Source organism: Geotrypetes seraphini, chromosome 17 (genome assembly GCF_902459505.1).
Source record: "Geotrypetes seraphini chromosome 17, aGeoSer1.1, whole genome shotgun sequence".
Taxonomy (NCBI): domain Eukaryota; kingdom Metazoa; phylum Chordata; class Amphibia; order Gymnophiona; family Dermophiidae; genus Geotrypetes; species Geotrypetes seraphini.
In genome coordinates, this window is record NC_047100.1 from 44394042 (window position 1) to 44407991 (window position 13950).

Consider the following 13950-nt stretch of genomic DNA (forward strand, 5'->3'; position numbering starts at 1 on the left):
CATAAAATTGCTCAAATTGAACACAAGAAATGTCATAATGTCACTCGAATAATAAACTCACACTTAAGCAAAAATCATGGCTTTCAAATGTGTAAAAAGTATTAGAGAACAAAAGAAAAAAACTGCAGAAATGGTGTACAAAACGCCAAGTCTTTTATGAACAAACAAAAATAATCATCAAAGGTTGATGAACTTGGACCCAAAAAGTATTAGAAACACACAAAGAAGAGTCGTAGAGAATTAGAGAAGATACTATGGGAAAAATTTGGATGAATCATAAGTTGTAGGGGGGAGAGGCGGTTCAGTGAGAGACCTGTTAAAAATGAATTTCAGTAGTCTAAGCGTGAGGTTATGAGAGTGTGGACAAGGGTCCGGGTAGTGTGCTCAGAGAGGAAGGGGCAAATTTTGGTGGTGATGTAGAAATAGAAGTAACAGGTTTTAGCAGTCTGTTGGATATGTGTAGAAAATGAGAGGTCAGAGTCGAAGATGACTCCATGGCTGCGAGCAGAGGAGACTGGAACGATAACAGTATAATTTACAGAGATGGAAAATGGAAGGAGAGGGTTTAGGAGGAAAGAGGAGTGGCTTAGTCTTGGACATGCTTAGTTTCAGATGGCAGCGAGGCATCCAGGCAGCAATGTCACACAATCAGGTTGAGTCTTTTTCTTGGACTTTAGGTGAAATTTCAGGTGTAGAGAGGTAGATCTGCGAGTCATCAGCATATAGGTGATAGTGGAAGCCATGGGAGGAGATCAGGGCACCGAGGGAAGAGGTATAGAGAGAGAAAAGAAGAAGTTCTAAGTAAGAGCCCTGGGATACGCCAACTGCTAGTGGAAAAGCAGCTGAGGAGGACCCACATACAGTAAAGGTGCAACGGGAGAGGTAGGAGGCAAATCAAGTGAGGACAGGTTTTATGATGATATTTACAGAGAATTCCTTCAGGTGACATCTCTGCTTCTTCCCTTTATATATTTATGTGGTTTTGCTTTTATTCTGCCATAGTTTAAAATTAATCTGTGTAAACATGAGTTGTTAGAATTAAAGACGGGCAGTTTTTTCATTCTAATTGTGTTGTACATTGTAGGTCGCATGCTGCTGAATGACTGTAAGAAGGGCTCTCCTCATCTGCATTATCGTCGCCCCTATGGCTGCGCTGTGCTCAGCCTAATGGATGTTCTTCAGTCCATTTCTGAACTGAAGGAAGAGAAGGATTTTGTCCTAAAAGTTTACACGTGAGTAATGCAACATCACTTGTGTGTGCATGAATGTTCCCTTAAGCAGATTCTTGGTAAGGAATGAGCAGGTACTGTGTCAATTTTCAAAAACATTTCTGGGGTAAATTTCCCAAATTTCTACAGATATCATCAAGCTTGTATCATGCGGCAGGATATGTATTGGATTCTTCCTGAGCTCATGGAACATCTTCCTGATTGGCTGTATTTAGAATGGAAACTCATGTCCCCAATGCGATTGTTTCATGTTCTGAGTATAAAGTTACCTAGATATATTAAGGACAATAGTATTTTATTTGATACATGGAAAACATTGAAATTTATTAATGAATTGAGGTATTTCTGAATGACTGTTGTACCCTTGTTGTAATTTTTGAAAATGAATAAAAGATTAAAAAAAAAAAAAAAAAAAAATCTTTATTCATTTTCAAAAATTATAACAAGGGTACAACAGTCATTCAGAAATACCTCAATAAATATAAAATAAAAAAAAAAAAAAAAAGAAATACCTCAATTCATCACTTGACATTCTTATTTGTATTATTCCAAATAAATAATTATATAAGAAACCCACCCCTCCCACCCATACACCAATAAATAACAACTATCAATTATTATTCGTCATACTCCCACCCCCCCTTATCTTATCCAATATCCAATATTAATAAATTAACGGATGTTCCAGTGGAAAAATCCACTTATCAATCCTTATGGTTAAACTCTAAGGTTCAAATAGGTGGGTCTGGGAGATCCTGGAAGCATTGGATGCAGGCAGGCATTCGAACATTAGATGATATATCTAATGGGAAACTGCTGGATTTTTCATGGCTGCAACAATCATTTGGAATTTCAAAATCTCAAAATTATAGATGGTTGCAGCTGAAGCAGGCATTTCGGAGTGCGTTCCCTGAATGGCAGAATTTTAAAAACTATTATAGTTTGCAGGTCCTATGCTTCCAGACAGATTTGCTGGGACATCAGGCCGCCAGGTGGTATAAATTAATTTCTGAATTTTTGAATAAGAAACCAAAAAATAGTCTTAGATAAATTTGGAGAATTGAGATAAAGCAGTACATTTCTGCATCTCGATGGCCATGAATTGGACTCGGAGGATGAGATGTACAGCGTCAGCATCTATGAGACAAACATGGTTTTTCTTATTGCATAGAACTTTTTGGACCCCTATTCGTTTACAAAAGTTAGGTAGTTCTAAGTCTAATAGATGCTGGCATTGTCATCTTGATTTAGGGACACTGGATTATCTGTTGTTCTATTGTCCTTTAATACTCAAGTTCTGGAAGTCGATATGGGGACAGATTAATGCTATACTTGAGGCATCGATTCCTTTGACATATGAGGCAGTCATATGTGGGACGATGTTACATCTTAAGCCATCATTGGACAGATTTAGAGGGCGGCTTTTCCTTATCAGGACCGGGGTAGCCATACAAATGATTATGCGTAACTGGAAGAACTGGGATCACCTTAACTTTAATTTTTGGTGGGCAATTTTATGCTTAACGTATAGATTTGAAAAAATGAATGCAGATATAATGGGTCATACCAAGAGATTTAAGTTAATCTGGGGCCCTTTGATATCTTTTATGGATGTGTTGTAATTGGTTTTGGTTTTTTGGTTTTGGGGTTTTTTTTTTCTTTGATCCTGTTGGTATATTGCACACACACTCAGGGGGAGAGAGGGTGGGAGAGAGATATTTATGTCGCTTGCATTTATGTCTCTTGCAAGGTATTGGTTGGGTTGGGTGGGGGGTATCATGCTATGGGGATTTGATTGATTATAAATGCATATATGAATAATGCTGTTTGTGTAGATATTGTACTGCATTTTTGCTAACTTTGAAAAATTAATAAAAGATTTAAACAAAAAAACAAACAAACAACATTTCTGTTGATCTAACAGTGCTTTCTCTGCATATAAATGTGTTTGAATTAAATTATTTGCTTGATATTTGGATAAACTTATGTCCATACAACCTATATGAACATAAGTGTACCCAGACTGATTAGAGGCATTCCCATGTTTGGGCTGGGAAGGAGTTTGAACTAATATGTGTATTTTTGAAAATTTGAACATATGTGCATAAATTAACCATAAACATTTTTATCCCAGGACAAGCAGGCAGCATATTCTTGACTGATGGGTGACGGCACCGACGGAGCCCCGGTACGGACAATTTTAGAGTGATTGCACTCTAAGAACTTGGAAAGTTCTAGCAGGCTGCACCACGCACGCGCGAGTGCCTTCCCGCCCGACAGAGGCGCGCGGTCCCCGGTTTCTTAGTTTCCGCGGAGCTAAGAAGACGCACTTTCAACGGCTGTTGAAAACTTTTTTCTCATTCGCCTTCCCGCTCGCGTAAACCTTTTCGGAATTTGTATTCCCCTTTTTTCTTTTCTTATTTTATTAAAAAAAAAAAAAAAAAATGAATTTTCTTTTTTTTTTCCTCTCTTTTTCGGCGGGGCCTGCTGCCACCATCGAGGCCTCGGCCTTCGATTTGACAGAAGCCGTTTACACGTTCATGCCCCCCCAACCCGGTTTTAAGAAGTGCCAGCGGTGCGCAAGGCCCATTTCCCTCACTGACCCGCACAACTGGTGCTTACAGTGCCTGGGTCCTGACCATCAGGCGTCCACCTGCACCCGCTGTGCCACTCTAAAAAAGAGAACGTTAAAAAACCGCCAGATCCAACAGCAACTTTTATTTGGTACCGAGATGTCGGATTCGGCGGCACCGGTCCCGACTTCGGCCCCGACGCAGTCGGCACCTACCTCATCGACGCCGCGCGACACGGTGCCGGCGTCGCATCCCTCAGGTAAGCTGGCTAAGAAGCCTTCCCCGCTGGAGCGTCCTCCGGTCTCAGTGGCAGCGAGCCCAATCCTGCCGACCTCGAGGCGCCCGCGGAAGCGCTCCGCTCCGATTGAGGTTAGCTCTTCGACCTCGGGTTCCTCTTCGGAGTGTAGAGCGGCACCAAAGGTACCGCAGAAGAAAAAAGCGGTACCGGTGCCTTCGCTGGACGAGCGGATTGCCGCCGTCCTGCAAGTACAGCTCAAAGAGCAATTGCAGCAGCTCCTGCCTGCTCTTCTGACACCGAGCCTTCCAGTCCCGGTCCGGTCTGAGCTACCGGTACCGGCAGTGGAGCAGCCTCTTATCCCAGGACAAGCAGGCAGCATATTCTTGACTGATGGGTGACGGCACCGACGGAGCCCCGGTACGGACAATTTTAGAGTGATTGCACTCTAAGAACTTGGAAAGTTCTAGCAGGCCGCACCGCGCATGAGTGAGTGCCTTCCCGCCCGACGGAGGCGCGCGGTCCCCAGTTTCTTAGTTTCCGCGGAGCTAAGAAGATGCACGTTTCAACGGCTGTTGAAAACTTTTTTCTATTTTCACCTTCCCGCTCGCGTAAACTCGTTGGGAAATATTGTTTCCCTCATTTTATTTTCTTTTCTTTGTTAAAAAAAACAACAAAAAAACACTTCGTTTTTCTTTCATTTTTTTGGTTTCGCCCAAGCGGGGCCTGTTGCCACCATCGAGGCCTCGGCCTTCAATTTGGCTGAAGCCATTTTTACATTCATGCCCCCTCAACCTGGGTTTAAGAAGTGCCAGTGGTGCGCTCGATCAATTTAACTCACAGACCCGCACAACTGGTGTCTACAGTGTCTTGGTCCTGACCATCGAGCGTCTACTTGCACCCGCTGTGCCACTCTTAAAAAGAGAACTTTAAAAAATCGACAAATCCAACAGCGATTATTGTTTGGTACCGAGATGTCGGATTCGGCGGCACCGGTCCCCACTTCGACCCCGACGCAGTCGGCACCTGCCTCGTCGACACCGCGCGACACCACGCTGGCGTCGCACCCTTCAGGTAAGCCGGCTAAGAAGCCTTCCCCACTGGAGCGCCCTCCGGTCTCAGTGGCAGCGAGCCCAATCCTGCCGACCTCGAGGCGCCCGCGGAAGCGCTCCGCTCCGATTGAGGTAAGCCCCTCGACATCGGGTTCTTCTTCGGAGTGTAGAGCGGCACCCAAGGTACCGCAGAAGAAAAAAGCGGTACCGGTGCCTTCACTGGACGAGCGCATTGCCGCCGTCCTGTAAGTACAACTTAAAGAACAACTACAGCAGCTGTTACCTGCCCTTCTGACACCGAGCCTTCCAGTCCCGGTCCGGTCTGAGCCTCCGGTACCGACAGTGGAGCAGCCTCCTTTGTCGGCATCCACCTTGTCGGTACCGATGCATACCACTTCCTCGGTATCTATGCCAGTCTTAGCGCCGGAACCGAGATCCTTACACCAGGCTGTTCAAACATCGGCGCCAACACAGACTATAACATCTCCCGGTACCGTTTCACAGAGGTCTGGGAAGTCGATGCATAAAACTAGGCACCTAGAACCCTCCACACCGGAATCCCGGGACCGCAGTTTTCAAGTGCGGGACCCTGATCTGTGGGGCGATTCGGAGGACCCTCTTCTCTCAGAGGGAGAGTGTTCATCAGGAGAAGAGGATCCTTCTGTTTTGGATCCATCCTCTATACCTGATGCAACTTCTTTTACCTCTTTTCTCAAAGAGATGTGTGAATCTCTCTCTATTCCCTTGGAGGCTGAATCCAAAAAATCCAAGGCATTTCTTGATGCTCTGGATTTTGACCAGCCTCCAAGGGAATTTCTCAAACTGCCTCTCCATGACATATTAAGAGAGACATTTTACAAAAATCTAGAGACACCCTTGACCATCCCAGGAGCTCCCCGCAAACTGGACTCCTTATATAAGGTCATACCTATTCCAGGCTTTGACAAGCCGCAACTCCCCCATGAGTCCTTACTGGTGGAATCTACTTTAAAGAAATCCACGGGGGCTAGTGTATACGCTTCTGTCCCTCCTGGCAGAGAAGGTAAGGCCATGGATAAGTTTGGCAAGAGGTTGTATCAAAATGCGATGCTAGCAAATAGATCAGGGAACTATGCTTTCCATTTTTCTTTTTACCTCAAGCATCTCATTCAGACTTTGTCATCTTTTGAAAAATATCTCCCTGACCGTAAAAAATCTGCCTTTCGCCAAACTTCTTCATCGCTCTTACAACTGCGCAAGTTCATGGTCAGATCAATCTATGACACCTTTGAGCTGACCTCTAGGGCCACGGCTATGTCAGTGGCCATGCGGTGACTGGCCTGGCTTAGAGTTTCAGAACTCGATGTCAATCACCAAGATCGCCTGGCCAATGCACCTTGCTTGGGGGATGAGCTGTTTGGAGAATCCATGGACTCCACTACCCAGTAACTCTCAGCTCATGAGACTCGATGGGACACTCTCCTTAAAACGAAAAAGAAACCCCCACCTACCAGGCCTTTTCGCCAGCAGTCGGCCTACCAGCGTAGATTTGTGGCTCGTCCTTTACCACAGGCCCCGCAGCAACCCAGGCGTCAGAGGCAACAACAGAGGCAAGCTGCTAGACCAGCATAGCAGCAACAACAGGTGAAGCCTCCCCCTTCACAAAAATCCACTCAACCCTTTTGACTTGGTTCTCCAGGACATAGCCAGTCTCCATCCTGCTGCCCACCTTCCGCAGCCCATAGGAGGACGCCTTACTCTTTTCATAAGCCGTTGGGAAACCATCACCTCGGATCAGTGGGTCCTCAACATCATCCGCCACGGCTACTCTCTCAACTTTCAGACACTTCCTACCCAAAGTCTGCCAAGAGAGTCTGCTTTGAACACTACTCAGGTTTCACTCCTTCTTCAAGAGGTTCAATCCCTCCTCCTTCTGAACGCCATAGAGGAAGTTCCTCTAGATCAAAAGGGGCAGGGATTCTACTCCCGTTATTTTCTAGTTCCCAAAAACACAGGAGATCTCAGACCCATCCTAGATCTTCGCGATCTCAACAAATGCTTGGTCAAAGAGAAATTCAGAATGCTCTCTTTAGCCACTCTTTACCCTCTTCTCAATCAAGGCGACTGGCTATGTTCCCTCGATCTCAAAGAAGCATACACTCACATACCGATCAATCTGGCCTCCAGACAGTACCTACGCTTCATGATCAATCGTTGTCATTACCAGTACAAGGTGCTACCCTTCGGTCTTGCCTCCTCTCCAAGAGTGTTTACCAAATGTCTGATTGTGGTGGCTGCTTTTCTACGTTCCCACCACCTTCAGGTGTTTCCTTACCTGGACGATTGGTTGATAAAGGCCAATTCATCTCAGACAGTACTCCAGGCCACCAACCAGACCATCCTATTTCTACGTTTGCTGGGGTTCGAGATCAATCTACCCAATCTCATCTCATCCCCACTCAGAGACTTCAATTCATTGGAGCAGTCTTGGACACAGTCCTCATGAGAGCGTTCCTGCCGTCCAACCGTCTTCAAACGCTTCAATCTCTATGTCAGCAGGTGCTTCCACAACGTTCCATCTCTGCCAAGCAAATGATGATACTCTTGGGTCACATGGCCTCCACAGTTCATGTCACACCACTTGCACGTCTTCACCTGCGCACTCCTCAATGGACCCTAGCTACCCAGTGGTCCCAAGCGCTGGATCCTTGCTCACGTCACATATCTGTAACATCATCTCTTCGTCAGTCTCTACAATGGCGGTTGATATCCTCAAATCTCTCCAGAGGTCTTCTGTTCCATCTACCTCCTCATCAACTTGTCATCACCACCGACTCCTCCCCTTATGCCTGGGGAGCTCATTTGAACGAGTTCCAAACTCAAGGACTTTGGACAGCTCAGGAAATGAAGCATCACATCAATTTCCTGGAACTCAGAGCAATGTTTTATGCCCTCAAGGCCTTCCAGCATCTTCTCTTTCCTCAAGTCCTCCTGCTGTGCACAGACAATCAAGTTGCGATGTACTACATCAACAAGCAGGGTGGAACAGGCTCTCGCCTCTTGTGCCAAGAAGCCCCAAAGATTTGGGCTTGGGCCACAGATCACAATCTATTCCTGAAAGCTAACTACATTCAGGGAGAACAGAATTCCTTGGCGGACAAGCTCAGCAGAATTCTCCAGCCTCACGAGTGGACACTCGATCCTTTAACTCTGCAGTCCATCTTCGCTCAGTGAGGCACTCCTCAGATAGACCTCTTTGCAGCTCCTCACAATCACCAGCTGCCCCTATTCTGCTCCAGACTCTACTCTCCTCACCGTCTGGCAGCGGATGCATTTCTCCTCGATTGGTCCAATCTGTTCCTGTACGCTTTTCCTCCTCTGCCTCTCATGTTAAGAACCTTGTTCAAGCTCAAGAGGGAACGAGCCACCATGATTCTGATTGCTCCATGGTGGCCTAGGCAACATTGGTTCTCCCTTCTACTTCAACTCAGTTCCAGGGAACCCTTTCTTCTTCCACTGTTTCCTTCGCTGCTTACATAACATCAGGAGACCCTTCTACATCCCAACCTCCAGTCTCTGCACCTGACAGCTTGGTATCTCTCGGGCTGACTTCGACTGATACTCTTTTGTCTAAGCCCGTTCGCTCCATTCTGGACGCATCCAGGAAACCGGCCACTCTGCAATGTTACCTTCAGAAGTGGACTCGATTTTCTTCCTGGTGTCTTCTTCATCATTTTGATCCCACTTCCCTCGCAGTGGAGACGTTGTTGGATTATCTTCTTTCTTTGTCTGACTCTGGCCTCAAGTCTACTTCCCTCAGAGTCCACCTCAGTGCTATTGCTGCTTTTCATGAGCCAGTCCATGGAAAACTCCTCTCAGCTCATCCCTTGGTTTCCAGATTCATGCGGGGTCTTTTCAATGTGAAACCACCTCTTAAAGCCCCTCCTGTTATCTGGGATCTCAATGTAGTTCTTTCTGCCTTAATGAAGCCTCTATTTGAACCTTTGGCTACCGCTTCTTTCAAGTTTCTCACTTGGAAGGTACTTTTCCTTATTGCTCTTACCTCTGCCAGGAGGGTCAGTGAGCTACATGCACTAGTTGCAGATCCACCTTTTACTGTCTTTCATCATGACAAGGTGGTTCTGCGTACACATCCAAAGTTTCTCCCTAAGGTTGTCTCTGAATTTCATCTCAACCAATCTATTGTTCTGCCTGTCTTCTTTCCGAAACCTCACTCGCATTCTGGAGAACATGCTCTGCATACTTTGGACTGTAAGCGGGCTCTAGCTTACTATTTAGAGCGTACTAAGCCCCACAGATCATCTCCCCAACTCTTTCTGTCCTTTGATCCGAATAAATTAGGACGTCCTTTTACTAAACGTACGTTGTCAAATTGGCTTGCAGCGTGCATTTCATTTTGTTATGCTCAGTCCGGACTGACACTGGAAGGTTCATAGAAAACATATAGAAACATAGAAATAGACGGCAGATAAGGGCCACGGCCCATCTAGTCTGCCCACCTTAATGACCCACCCCTACCTTTCTCTGTGAAGAGAACCCACGTGACGATCCCATTTTGTCTTAAAATCAGGCACGCTGCTGGCCTCAATCACCTGAAGTGGAAGACCATTCCAGCGATCTACCACTCTTTCGGTGAAAAAGTATTTTCTGGTGTCACCGTGCAGCTTCCCTCCTCTGATTTTCCACGGATGCCCTCTTGTAGCCGTGGGACCTTTGAAAATGAAGATATCTTCTTCCACCTTGATGCGGCCCGTGAGATATTTGAACGTCTCGATCATGTCTCCCCTCTCTCTGCGTTCCTCGAGTGAGTATAGCCGCAACTTATCCAGCCGTTCCTCGTATGGGAGGTCCTTGAGTCCTGAGACCATCCGGGTGGCCATTCGCTGGACCGACTCTAGTCTCAGCACATCTTTCCGGTAATGAGGCCTCCAGAATTGTACACAGTATTCCAGATGGGGTCTCACCATGGATCTATACAATGGCATAATGACTTCAGGCTTATGATTGACGAAACCCCTACGTATACACCCTATGATTTGTCTAGCCTTAGATGAAGCCTGCTCCACTTGATTGGCAGTCTTCATGTCTTCACTGATGATCACCCCTAAGTCCCGTTCTGCTACAGTCCTTGCTAGGATCTCGCCATTAAGGGTGTAACTTCTGCATGGGTTTTGGTTGCCAAGGTGCATGACCTTGCATTTTTTGGTATTGAAACCTAGTTGCCAGATCCTAGACCAGCGCTCCAATAGGAGTAGGTCGTGCGTCATATTGTCGGATATTGAGTTTTTGATCGTTACACTCCTTTCTACTACATTGCATAGTTTGGCGTCATCTGCGAATAACGTTATTTTACCTCGAAGCCCTTCTGCTAAGTCTCTTATAAAGATATTGAACAGGATCGGGCCCAAGACCGATCCCTGCGGCACTCCACTGATCACCTCTGTCATTTCAGAGGGGGTGCCATTCACCACCACTCGCTGAAGCCTGCCTCCAAGCCAGTTCTCAACCCATTTTGTCAAAGTGTCACCCAATCCTATAGAACTCATTTTGTTCAACAGCCTGCGGTGTGGTACGCTATCGAAAGCTGTGCTGAAGTCTAAGTATACGATGTCCAGGGGCTCCCCAACATCCAGCTTCCTCGTCACCCAGTCAAAGAAGCTGATCAGGTTGGATTGGCAGGATCTCCCCATAGTAAATCCATGTTGACGGGGGTCCCGTAGATTCTCCTCGTTCATGATCATATCCAATTGACGTTTGATTAGAGTTTCCATCAGCTTGCTCACTATTGATGTGAGACTCACCGGTCTATAGTTTGCAGCCTCCATTTTGCAACCTTTTTTATGGAGTGGAATGACGTTAGCCATTTTCCAGTCCAACGGGACTATACCTGTACTAAGGGAGAGATTGAAGAGCGCGGATAGTGGTTCCGCCAAGACATCACTTAATTCCCTGAGCACCCTGGGGTGTAGGTTGTCTGGCCCCATCGCTTTGTTAACCTTGAGTTTAGACAGCTCACAGTAGACACTGCCTGGCGTGAATTCGAAGCTACTAAACGGGTCTACTGAACAATCCCTCGTCTGTAGCAGAGGGCCAGATCCCGGCTCCTCGCGGGTGAAGACCGAGCAGAAGTATTCGTTTAAAAGTTTAGCCTTTTCCGAGTCCTCTTCTACATAGTTCCCATCTGGTTTCCTAAGACGTACTATCCCGCCTGTGTTTCTGTTTCTGTCGCTAATATACCTGAAGAAGGATTTATCGCCCTTCTTGATGTTCTTTGCTAACGTCTCCTCGTTTCGGAATTTGGCCTCTCTAACTGCTGTTTTGACGGCTCTTGCCTTGACCAGGTAGTCTTCTCTCGAGTCCTGATTCCCTGATTGTTTGTAAGAAATGAACGCTCTTTTCTTTTCTTTTATGAGGCCCGAGATCTCCGCAGAGAACCACTGTGGCCTATTGTTCCTTCGCCGTTTACTTACTGATTTTATATATCGGATGGTTGCCTCCTGTATGGTATTTTTCAGAGCTGACCACATTTCTTCTACGATATCTGTTACCGCTTGGTTTTGTAGCGCTTGATGGATGAATTCCCCCATGTCCTCGAAGTTGGCGTCCTTGAAGCTTAGGACCATAGAGTTAGAGCTATGGCAGCATCTGTGGCTTTCCTCCGTTCCACGCCTATTGAGGAAATCTGCAAAGCTGCTACATGGTCCTCAGTTCACACTTTTACATCTCACTATTGTCTGGATGCATTCTCCAGACGGGATGGACACTTCGGCCAATCTGTTTTGCAAAATTTGTTTTCCTAATGGCCAACCTTCCCTCCATCCCTCTTTTTGTTAGCTTGGAGGTCACCCATCAGTCAAGAATATGCTGCCTGCTTGTCCTGGGATAAAGCACAGTTACTTACCGTAACAGGTGTTATCTAGGGACAGCAGGCAGATATTCTTGCGTCCCACCCACCTCCCCGGGTTGGCTTCTTAGCTGGCTTATCCTAATTGGGGACCGCGCGCCTCTGTCGGGCGGGAAGGCACTCGCGCGTGCGCAGTGCGGCCTGCTAGAACTTTCCAAGTTCTTAGAGTGCAATCACTCTAAAATTGTCCGTACCGGGGCTCCGTCGGTGCCGTCACCCATCAGTCAAGAATATCTGCCTGCTGTCCCTGGATAACACCTGTTACGGTAAGTAACTGTGCTGTATATGCTACAGAGCCGGATTGTGCATAGCTTCCCTGAGTAATTTTCAAAACAGAAGTATGTGTATCTCGAGCATTTCTTAACTCAAAAATCCTGGATTTCTTTTTTTTTTTTAATCTAATTCTTTATTCATTTTTCATCTTACTTCAAGTACACAATATTATATCAATTGAATCATACACATCACTTGAAATTCTTTCAATTGTTATCTTAAATATATAAATTGTCTTCCTCCCCCACCCACCCTTTTCACAAATATTGTAATCAAGCATGCAGACTTTAGTAAAATGGGAGACTGCCTGAAGAAATATCCAATAGGATGAGAGGACATAAGAGAAGTGAAAAACAATGGTCCAAACTGAAATGAACAATAAAATTAGCTACCAACCTTTACGTAAGAAAAATAAATAAAAGCAAGAGAAAAAGGAAACCAATATGGTAATCCAAACAAGTGGCGAAGAAAATGAAGTAAAAAAATGAGCTCAGAAAGGAATATCGAATGAAACTGAAAGAATCCAAGAGAGATAGATATGTCTTGCAAAAACTATACAAGCCAACACTAACAGGCTCAAATGTTTCAGACCTCCTTTATTATAAAGCAATAAATGACTAAAAGGAGTCTTTCAACTTTAGACATTTAATAGTTGTTTAGGCTAACAGACCTCAGAAGTACCATACTGTATGTCTATAAGCTTTTAAGATCATACAGACTCAATTGGCACCCATGGTCGTCATAGACCTCTATAATACTTTTTTTCTTAATTGATTTTTATATATATGAATATAAATACTTTAAATATATATCAAAATATACTCATCTTCATCTACGCGGGTGGGGGTAGGCACTCCGACATAGACTATGTTTCGCCCCGAACGGGCTGTATCAAGGAAAATCCCCCTTACATCCAACGGCTCATGCTTCCCCCTCCCCAGTTATTCATTACAATAATTTATTTATCCCAGGACAAGCAGGCAGCATATTCTTGGCTGATGGGTGACGGCACCGACGGAGCCCCGGTACGGACAATTTTAGAGTGATTGCACTCTAAGAACTTGGAAAGTTCTGGTAGGCCGCACTGCGCACGCGCGAGTGCTTTCCCGCCCGACGGAGGCGCGCGTTCCCCAGTTTCTTAGTTTCCGCGGAGCTAAGAAGACGCGTTTCCTCAACGGCTGTTGAAGAAATATTTTTTCGATCTTCCCGCTCGCGTAAACCTTTGTTTTTATAAAGGTTTCTTTATTTCTTTATTATTTTCCTTTTTCAAAAAAAAAAAAAAAAACTTAGTTGTTTTTTCTTTCTTTTTTTGTTTTGCCCCGGCGGGGCCTGTTGCCACAATCGAAGCCTCGGCTTTCGATTTGGCAGAGGCTGTCTTTACTTTCATGCCCCCTCAGCCCGGGTTTAAAAAGTGCCAGCGGTGCGCTAGGCCAATTTCACCGACAGACCCACATAACTGGTGTCTGCAGTGTCTTGGTCCCGACCATCAAGTGTCCACTTGCACCCGCTGTGCAACTTTGAAAAAACGAACACTTAAGAACCGCCAAATCCAGCAGCGGTTGCTATTCGGTGCCGAGATGTCCGATTCCAATGTACCGGCACCGACATCAATTGCATCTCAATCGGCACCGACTTCATCGACACCGCGCGATACCGCGCCGGCGTCGCAACCAGCAGGTAAGCC

The 13950-nt window shown here is 45.7% G+C and overlaps 1 protein-coding gene across 3 annotated transcripts in view; it reads left to right on the plus strand.

Moving 5' to 3' along the window:
* Positions 1 to 13950, plus strand: part of DOCK3 (dedicator of cytokinesis 3) — a 694894-nt gene that overhangs the window by 163192 nt on the left and 517752 nt on the right. For all 3 annotated transcript variants that reach the window (XM_033926008.1, XM_033926006.1, XM_033926007.1), the window contains exon 12: positions 1085 to 1232. In XM_033926008.1, the coding sequence (XP_033781899.1) occupies positions 1085 to 1232 (148 nt within the window). The remainder of the gene's footprint in view (positions 1 to 1084; positions 1233 to 13950) is intronic.